At 43.0% G+C, this 10,655-nt stretch overlaps 1 protein-coding gene across 1 annotated transcript; it reads left to right on the plus strand.

Moving 5' to 3' along the window:
- Nucleotides 1–4,077: 4,077 nt before the first annotated feature.
- LOC123753182 (pre-mRNA-splicing factor 38B-like) lies at nt 4,078–10,232 on the plus strand. Its single transcript, XM_045735172.1, has 2 exons — nt 4,078–4,086; nt 9,411–10,232. Exons 1-2 carry the CDS (start codon nt 4,078–4,080, stop codon nt 10,230–10,232), a joined length of 831 nt encoding a protein of 276 aa, XP_045591128.1.
- Nucleotides 10,233–10,655: the final 423 nt, after the last annotated feature.

Consider the following 10,655-nt stretch of genomic DNA (forward strand, 5'->3'; position numbering starts at 1 on the left):
TAAAGTCTAGATATCTCCACAAAAAAGTAATTAAGGCTAGCTTATATAAATCTCTACTACACTTTATTTAAAAAAAACTATATATCAACTCTCATAAAAATTCACTTACTGTAATTACATATAAAAGGATAGTGTACTAAGTACACACGTCTAACATATTAATTTCAAACTGATGCATCAAATGAACAAATCCACAAGGGCCGTGACGAGGGTTCGAACCTACGTCTGAGAGGATCCCAGACGCTGCTTTAATCGACTGAGCTACGACATGGTAAAAAAAATTGCAACCGGGAAATCATCCTGATCTACCACGGGTCCTGCAGTCTCTCCAAGACACAAACCAGAGTTTTTTTACAGTCTGCAAAAAAACCGCAGTCTCAGACTGCAGGACCCGTTGTAGATCAGGATGATTTATCGGATGCAATTCTTTTACCATGTCGTAGCTTAGTCGATTAAGGCAGCGTCTGGGATCCTTTCGGACATAAGTTCGAACCCTCGTCACGGCCCTTGTGAATTTGTAAAAAATCTTAGTGTGTTTTTTCCCTCGATCTTCAGCACCACTTAAGATTCCTTTTTTAATGTAACTAAGTCTCGCCTTGCTATTTATTTCGTGTTAAAACCACTACGTATCAGTGCATTATCAGAAGTTTCCATTACCTTTAAAATATTATTTTGAGCTCGGAGCTCCAGGAGTCAGCAGGGCATTATTAGCAGGCAATATTCAAAGCGTTCGGAAGGTGTTATTTCTAGATGCAAATTCAACCTTGTGCGTCGCCGGTGGCCATGGAAACAGCTTACAGGAAACGCTGCCTTGCGAATAAGTAGGCACGAAAAATCCGGCCAAGATACGAGGAGAGACTCTAGAGCGGATTTGTGCTGGGCAGCGGCGGTCAAGTTTATGGTCTTCCTATGCAGTTTGTTGGGAGAGTTACTAGCGCGACTCGAGCGACTATAAGACCCATCAGGGCGATTAAGACTCCGGGGGGCTAGGAGGAGCAGGGCACCGGTTGTGGAGAATGGGAACCATGCACCACCGGTGGGGGCCATTAGCGTTATTGGGAACCATGCCCCGCCTCGAAGATTCGGCCAGGTTTTTCTCTCTTTGTGTGTGTGTTGTGTTTGTGTGTGTGGAGCGCTGAGGTAAATGATGGTATTAAGTCTTCCGGCACTACTTAGGGTATTAAAACAGCTCCCAAGTCGAGTCGTCGTCCTGGATCCTCCAACAGAGGAACAGAAAATTACTGAAGCTGTTAGAGGCTAGTGAGGTTGCTTATTGCTCCGTAACTCTTCCGGTCTACCGATGTCGTTGAGGCCGCCAGCCTAACCAAGGTTGCCGAAGGCTACTAAATGCAACTGAGGCTATACCGTCACTACTACCGAACTAAGACGCATAGCGATATTCAGTGCATAGCTGAACCCAAAAGGCTACGAATCTTGTACAAAACTGCTGATGCTCCTGAACTGTATAGAGGCTATTCATCCACTGAAATAATGGGCTTACTACACTGCTGGGTGAGTAGAGGCAACAATTGAACAAAAACGGAGCCCAACCGTCTACTACGCGGGAATCGAACCCTTAATTGGCCTTTCGATTATGAATCAACTGTACTGATTAGTTGATCGCGCACGCGCGCAGTGGTCTTCGTTCGACAATGAATCGACGTTGATGGCGATTAGGCGTTGCTCAATGTCACAGTCCCGGCTGGTTATAAATAGTTAACATTAGGACATTGACAAGGACAAAATCACCCAGCAAGAGTACTGGTGCCTCTTGCCAGCGTGAAGCTTTAGCAGCCCTTCCAGCGTCAAGCTTTAGCAGGCCTTCCAGCGTCAAGCTTTAGCAGCCCTTCCAGCGTGAAGCTTTAGCAGCCCTTCCAGCGTGAAGCTTTAGCAGCCCTTCCAGCGTGAAGCTTTAGCAGGCCTTCCAGCGTGAAGCTTTAGCAGCCCTTCCAGCGTCAAGCTTTAGCAGGCCTTCCAGCATAGGCTTAATGCCACTCACACCATTAAGAATTCTTCACCACGATTCAGACCGAAAATAATACCCTAAGTTCTCCCACGTCCGTTGCATCACTTCTCGTTTTCTTTAGCAGATACCGTTTTATACTATCTTAAAAGTAACGAATGTGGGAGTCGGAATAACGTACTGAGCTTTATCGGTATCGCGAAAGCAAAATGCAGAAATTTGCGTTCTTGGAAAAGCAGAATCCATTTTCTCTTGCTGGCTTTTCAGTCAGTTTTAACACTCCCTCAACTGTGAGGTTTCGGGAACTAACGATATCGCAGACTTTATCGTAAATATCGGCGGTGTTCTTTTGTTACCCTTGAAGCCTAAGGGGAGCTTTTGTGTATTTCCATTTTCCCCTCCCAGCTGGCGGATTACATCCCTCGAGTTACAGGCAGTTTGTGATTCGCGGCAACTCGCTTATGTACCGCTGACAAGGATTTAGTTTTGTCCGTGTCTCATTCGCCAGGAGAGTCGGAAGCGCCCGTGTGTCTTAACTGGTTTGCGATTTAGCATTTTAACGGTGGTTTTTGGTAGGTTAGAGCTTAAATATATAATGTGTGTGTGTGTGTGTGTGTATATATATATATATATATATATATATATATATATATATATATATATATATATATATATATATATATATATATATATAGATATATATATATAGATATATATATAGATATAAGGCACAACTCTCCTAAACACGAGAGTTAAGTATACAACTTTAGAACACTTTCCCACCAGGAGACTCGAACCCTAGCCAGCACAGAAGCCTTCCAGCAACTGGGTAGTTTGCGTACCTGTTATGCCAGTTGCTGGAAGGCTTCTGTGCTGGCTAGGGTTCGAGTCTCCTGGTGGGAAAGTGTTCTAAAGTTGTATATATAGATATATAATATGCAATTGACGATCACAAAACACTGATCATTTTATGTGGAAAATCCACAGAGAAATATGAAAGGAGGTGAACGTTTCGGCCTGTTAAATCCTTTGTCAACACAAGACTGACTAGAGGAGAAGGGAGAAGGGGGAGGATACAGGCCGACACCTGACCAACCCAACTCTAGGGAAAGAATTAACCAGAAACAGGTATAGCTTAGCTTAGAATGGTCAAAGAGGATTAAGCGGGCAGATTAAGCGGTTGCGTGTTCATGAGGCTTTTCTTTAATCTTCCATCCTTATTCTCTGACCGCTTAATCCTCTTTGACCATTCTAAGCTAAGCTATACCTGTTTCTGGTTAATTCTTTCCCCTAAGGATGGGTTGGTCAGGTGTCGGCCTGTATCCTCCCCCTTCTCCTCTAGTCAGTCTTGTGTTGACAAAGGCTTTAACAGGCCGAAACGTTCACCTTTCATATTTCTCTGTGAATTTTCCGCATATATATATATATATATATATATATATATATATATATATATATATATATATATATATAATATACATACAAACTTGGGCACTAGGCTTTCCACGAAGTATATTTGTTTAGATACGAACGCATTGCTGGTGGTGTTGATATAGAATAAGGTTTCTATGCTTCTATTTACTTTCGGGATTTAGAAGAGCAATCAAGTTACAAAATTCCCTTTAAAGAAACTAGTAATTATTGAAGGATTTATTGTCTACAACATTTCATTTCTCTCCGGAACATTTTTGGGTAAAGAATGAATACACAAGATTGTTGCTTTTAGATTCAGCTACTCAGAACAAAAAAGTTGCAAGTAGCATGGGCTATGGTGATCCCGTAGTGGACTTACTAACACAGGAGCGGGGCGTTATACACAAGGTGAAATTTTTGGGTTAAATACACATATGGAAGAGATATAGTTGTGTGAAGTGAGGTGAAGGGACGAAGGAATGTAGGAGAAATCAAACTTGGGGAATGGAATAAGGGATGAATAATAGGGAAGAAAACTAGTCCAACATTGGTTAAAGCAGGAAGAACTCGGTAGAGGTCCCATCGTGACCAGTGCTGTTTGTTGCTTAATTGGCTCGTTTTCCTAGTGTGCTAGGTAAATGGACGCTCATCGTGAATGAAAAAAGGGAAGAATTGCCGTAGTGAGTATGGGAGGAAAAGGAATGACTCAGGTGAGTATATACAAGGACGAGTAGAGACTCAGATTGATTGATAAAGATTAAGCCACCCAAGAGGTGGCACGGGCATAAATAGCCCGTAAGTGGTACAATTTTTTTTTCTCAGTATTCTGAGGTTGCATTTAACCATCAAGCTGTTATCGCGGGGGAGGATACTGCTTCACAGTCTTTATGAGGGTGTCCAGCTGCTGGACACCTTTGTTGACCAGGAGAGTGGCTGTGTTGATGGCTTCAGGGTGGCCACTGCATGATTCAGGAACTCTTAAAGCTCTTCTAAGGTCATTGGTTGCTTCACATTCCAGAAGATAGTGAAGTAATGGCTTTTCTGTGACAGTTTGGCAGAAGATGCACTCTCTCTGTCGGGGTTCACCAATCTCCCAGTTGCATCTGACTATCTGTAGAGACTCACCGTAGATAATGTATATACACTAGGTGTGATGGTTGAAGCATCGATGATCTCATTATCCCGGCCGCTGTGACAACATCCAGGAGACGTCACGCTCTTGGTCACACACTATGTCTCCTGTTACACAAGATTGAAGAGAACCAGCGAGATGAAAGGTTTCCCTCGCCTCCTTCCTCTCCCTCTCCCTCCCTTCCCCTTTAATAATAATCTGTTGTGTCGTTCGTAGCAGCTGGAGAAAGACTAGCGCGAAAATAAAAATTAAGATTGGAAGTAAAAAAGGTTAGTGAAGTTTGAAGAAGAGGGAAGGAACAAGAGGAAAGGAAGGCGAGAGGAGGAAAATGATTGGAAAGGGAGAGAGAGGAGAAGAGAAAAAGGATGATTAGAGATGAGGAAAATGATTGGAAAGGGAAAGAGAGAGAGAGAATAAGGAGAAACACAACCTTGAAGAGATGTCGTAGAAGAACGCGTGGGAAAGAAGAGAACTGGGAAGAAGAACAAAGATATGAAGAGAAGGAGAAAATAACTTTGAGAATAGGAAGAAATAGCCAGTAACTAGTTAACAGGACAACGAGGACAGGGAAAGAGGACAAGGGAAGAGGGATGATGGGAGAGAGAGGGACACCGCTGCTGCTGGGAGGGGAGGGGGTGGATGGGGAAGGGGGGGATCAGCAGCGGGATATAATTAGTGGCCAAAGTTGCTGTAAAACGGACATTAGAAAAAGTCGTTTATGTGCTCAAATCCGCGGCCATGACGCCACGCTCTCGACCGTAATTGCTTTCTGGGTCGTGTTTGTGTGGCCCTCACGAGAACAACTTGTTTTTTGTTTTTGTTCTCCACCCCTCCCCCCCCCCTTAATGTTCTCTAGCCTCAAACTCACTCACTCACCTCACTGCCTCACTCACTCAACTCACTCACTCCGGAATAGGAGAGCGGTTATGGTGCCCAATGAAGTAAAGGGCTATGCTATATATACGTCAGTGTTTCCCTGAATTTACATAAGGGCCACTAACGTTAGTGGCCTCGACGAGGACAGGAAGCCGGCGACTTGTCATAGGTCTCCCCCCCTCCCTCCCTCCAAAGGTGTGTTTACACATTTGCACTGTTGACGAGTTTTAGAGCGTGTACGTCTCACTCTTCGTAGTCTCGACTGTGGCCAGATTTCGCCGGTGATTAGACCTGGTCTATGAGACTACTTAATTGTCTTCGTAGCCCGAAGGCCCAACGTAGCCATCACAACCAGGCTGATCCGCCAACTCTGGCAGAAACTTGTCCAGTTCTCACTCTCTTGAAGGGTTCTAATGTTGTTCCAGTGGCGTTTCTTTAATTAGACGGCAGGCGGTTAATGAGTCGTGAGCCTTTGGAAGTTGACTCTTTTTTTCTTTAATTTTATTAGATTTTGCACTTTTTACTATATTCCTCACTTTTATTAGGTTTACTTTTACTCTTTTCCTACTATATTCCTTACTCTTTTTATGAGATTTATTTTGCACTTCCTACCATATTCCTCACTCCAGTATCTTATAATTTTTGTTGTATATTCTCGCCTGTTCATACTTTCTTTCGGTACTTTCCTTGAAGTACTCACAGCCAGTAAGTACTCGCCTCCTGCAGAGGTATTCAGCTTCATCACCTTCCCCCCCCTCCCCTCCCCCCCTCCCCCCCTCCCCCCCCCCCCCCACACACACACACACTTATCAATATATCTATTTCATGTTTCTCTTCCGTCTCCAGTCTTCCGGCAATAAGCCCTACCATTGTCTTACACTTTCTCCTCCCTCTATCCTTTTCCCTCCCTCTGTTTTCTTTTCACTCTCTTCTCCTTTCCCCCTCATCTATCTATGCCATTGGTTCTGCATCTTTTTACCTACCAAAATCTTCAGCCTTTTTTTCCCCCTCTTCATACTTCAGCCTGTTACTTCTTTCTACCTCTGTGTTTTTTATTTCTTTACAGCTATCGTTATTTTTGTCTTCTATCTGTTTTCACTATCTCCCTCTTTACAATTTTATTTTCTCTATCTTATTTTTCATTATCTTTTACCTCTCGTTTTCAATTACTCTTCTATTCCATTCCTTTTTTATGTCTGTTTCTGTCTGTCTGTCTCTCCTGTCTCCTTTCATTTCCTCTCCTATTCCATCCTTTTTTTATGTCTGTTTCTGTCTGTCTCTCCTCTGTCTCCTTTCATTTCCTCTCCTATTCCATTCCTTTTTTTATGTCTGTTTCTGTCTGTCTGTCTCTCCTCTGTCTCCTTTCATTTCCTTTCCCGCACCAATCCGTCAGAAACATTTGGTAGCATAAAGACGGAAAAAAATATAAGCGAGAGTTCACGAGTCAACCCAATAATTTCCCCAATACTGGTCGATGCATTTTAGGTACCAGCAGATACCAGGGAGCGAGGCTCCCCCTGTGTGTGTGTGTGTGTGTGTGTGTGTGTGTGTGTGTGTGTGTGTGTGTGTGTGTGTGTGTGTGTGTGTGTGTGTGTGTGTGTGACCTCACTCGCTTGAGTCTGAACGTGAGTGTGTTTTATTATTTGTGTCTGCAGGATCGAGTTATTAGATCTTGGGCTCCGCCTTTCTTACCGTCGGTTGTCTAATGTACTGACTCTTGACCTTTGTATTTCTTACAGCGTATGTAATATACATGCTTCTCTCTCTCGCACATATACACATCTCCAGGCTGCAGCTCGTAACACTTAACTCCCAGGGTAAACAGGACCATCAGGGACAAAAAAAAAAAACACTGCCCTTTCATCTGGTTTCTGCCTCGACCGGGAATCGAACTCAGGCTCTTTGGACTACGGCCCTAGAGCGCTGTCCACTTGGCAACTGAATTTTGAATGCTTCGAAGAAATCGTTCATGGATAAATATCAACCCATCAAAGTTCTTTTTACATATATAATGAGCCAGATTCGTTTGACTAAAGTCCTTAAAGCACTCCTTTTAGAATCACAGAATTCTCTCACGCACAGCTCGCTTCTAATTTCGAACTCCAATCCAGATTGATTGAAGATTAAGCCACCCAAAGAGGTGACACGGGCATGAATAACCCATAACCCATCCAAGGTTTTATTAAAAATATATATAAAACAGAGCTAAACATGTGACGTTAGGAGTCACAGCCCCGCATTTGTGCTGCTATGGGCTCACCGTAGCCCGTGCTACTTGGAACTTTTGGTTCGGAGTAGCTGAATCTAAATCATCATCATCTGACGTCTTACAACTAGAGTCTGATGCACATTTTTCAAAGCTCACAAATCGCATATTAGCCGCATTTTGGCTTACCAACCTGTCCTCTCCACTAGTACGTTTAATTTTGTTCATGCTTCCCAGTATACAATACGCAAAGTACTATGAAAAGTAGCTAATAAAAGAAATATACACGTTTTCTCTGTTTCGGTAGATTAGGTTAAGTGGGTGGCATGGGTACGCATGTTTCTGATTCAGTTAGAACAATCTATTTTGTACGTTCTGGCAAATGAAGACAACGGGCTACTGCCCTAAAGTCAATAACAGAAAATACCAAAATGTAGCTACAAGAAAAGTGTTTTCCTTGCACGAAAATAGTATTTAAGACGCCCATATCATAACAAAAAAAAACACAGCTGATTATGCAAACTGTAATAGTAACTTCCACAAACAGCAAAGATCAAGTGAATGTCTAACAGCATTTCAATAAATTTCAACGAATTATGACAGTACTAACAAGTGTAGTTCTATAGCTAGTAGCTATCGAAATAATCCACACGTGATGTAGGCTAAAAAAAATTTAATTATAATATTTCTACAAATTGTATTATACATTTAAAATACACAAACTTTATCCCATAATTCTTATTTCTCGATATATATTTTTTTTTCACAGAATAAAACCTTAAAAAGGAAAATACACCAAACGATCATTTCAGAGAATGGCCGGGTGTAATTTTCATATAATTTACGTGTTGAGCAGCAATTCCAACTCGGCATACCCTAGGCCTGTGTGTGTGTGTGTGTGTGTGTGTGTGTGTGTGTGTGTGTGTGTGTGTGTGTGTGTGTGTGTGTGTGTGTGTGTTCTTGCGCTCTCTCGTCATTTTTAATTTGCGGCTGTGTACTAGTTCAGCCCACGTTTCAGCGGGATTTTTTGGTTAATGAAGCTACTGTTTTTCAATAACAAAATTACATGCATTTCAGTCAAATATATCTCACCATTGTTGTGCAGGATGAATATTGCTATGAGTAATTGTATGGTCTATGTACTATTCATGTTTATCATTTGAGATAAATATATACAGATTTGATATGATATATTATCATATATTGAGATATATTATCTCAATATATATTGAGATATATATTGCAAACGACAATACCGTACGAAGTAACATTTAATTCTCTAGGATGATCGGAGAATCGAAAAATACGAGACAATTGTCTTACCAGCCACATTCATGGCTACTCATATTAAGCAATGCTCTCAGATTCACCTATAATTGGTACCTGATTTGAGATTTTAGACTCTCCCTACACAATTGTAAAGGAATCAAGAGGTTATCCATCCGTCCTCATCCTTGTCATTAAACACCAGATACCTTATTGGAGCAGCAAGGACGGTTTAAAGGTGTCAGGTAACTCTCTGTATGAGGATAGAGCGCTAAGCTAGCATGCCTCTTGGGGAGAGGATATAACAAGAATCTAGGATAGGGCGGCGGGAATGAATAAGGTGCCCAACCGCTTGGGCCATGGGGAATCGAACGCCGACCTGCAAGATGCAAGGCCTCCGGCGCTGTACCGACCGGTCCAAGTAGTAGTGGAAAGATTTCAAGTCTCATTTGGGTACCAGTTAGGTACTTCTATGATCATTTCATATTATTGTTTGTTTTAATTTTAAAGGTTCAAAATAATTTGATAAATTAACTACGACACAATGATGTTAGAGAGTGCGAAAAGCAGAACAGCCGAAAAGGGGTGACAAGCAGACAGCCGGAAACAGTCGACAAGCAGACAGTTGGAAAGAGTCGACAAGCAGACAGCCGGAAACAGTCGACAAGCAGACAGCCGGAAAGAGTCGACAAGCAGAACAGCCGGAAAGAGACGACAAGCAGAACAGCCGGAAAGAGTCGACAAGCAGACAGCCGGAAAGAGTCGACAAGCAGAACAGCCGGAAAGAGACGACAAGCAGAACAGCCGGAAAGAGTCGACAAGCAGAACAGCCGGAAAGAGTCGACAAGCAGAACAGCCGGAAAGAGACGACAAGCAGACAGCCGGAAAGAGTCGATAAGCAGAACAGCCGGAAAGAGTCGACAAGCAGAACAGCCGGAAAGAGACGACAAGCAGAACAGCCGGAAAGAGACGACAAGCAGAACAGCCGGAAAGAGTCGACAAGCAGAACAGCCGGAAAGAGACGACAAGCAGAACAGCCGGAGAGAGTCGACAAGCAGAACAGCCGGAGAGAGTCGACAAGCAGAACAGCCGGAAAGAGTCGACAAGCAGAACAGCCGGAAAGAGTCGACAAGCAGAACTGCCGGAAACAGTCGACAAGCAGACAGTTGGAAACAGTCGACAAGCAGAACAGCCGGAAAGAGTCGACAAGCAGACAGCCGGAAAGAGTCGACAAGCAGAACAGCCGGAAACAGTCGACAAGCAGACAGCCGGAAAGAGTCGACAAGCAGAACAGCCGGAAAGAGTCGACAAGCAGAACAGCCGGAAACAGTCGACAAGCAGAACAGCCGGAATGGGGCAAAACTCCTTCTAACTGAAAGAGAGAGAGAGACGATGTTCCGACGGACGAACAAGAGCGACAGACCAACAGACTGACAAGTACAACACGCCGGATGGGCGGGATAATATACATACGAGTCCGACACCGTCGTGTGAAAGATTATTTACATTTCGTTAAAGTTTAAGGATGGGACAATAGCGTTTCACCAGGTGCGGGGAAAAAGGGAATATGCCTTTTAATAGGCTGTTATTATCGTGCTGCCGATCATTGTAGTGTATGCAAATTAGCTCTGATCTTCCGCTGGATTTTTTTGTTGTTTAATTCGATCCCTTTATTTGACTTGTTAGTTTGATGAATTTTGTGTATGTGAAAGGGAGGGAGAGTTGTATGTAATACATATAGAAAAATTGAATTGGAACAATACACACGACAGCTGACGATTAGAAACTAAACTGCTGTA

Source organism: Procambarus clarkii, chromosome 16 (genome assembly GCF_040958095.1).
Source record: "Procambarus clarkii isolate CNS0578487 chromosome 16, FALCON_Pclarkii_2.0, whole genome shotgun sequence".
Taxonomy (NCBI): Eukaryota; Metazoa; Arthropoda; class Malacostraca; order Decapoda; family Cambaridae; genus Procambarus; species Procambarus clarkii.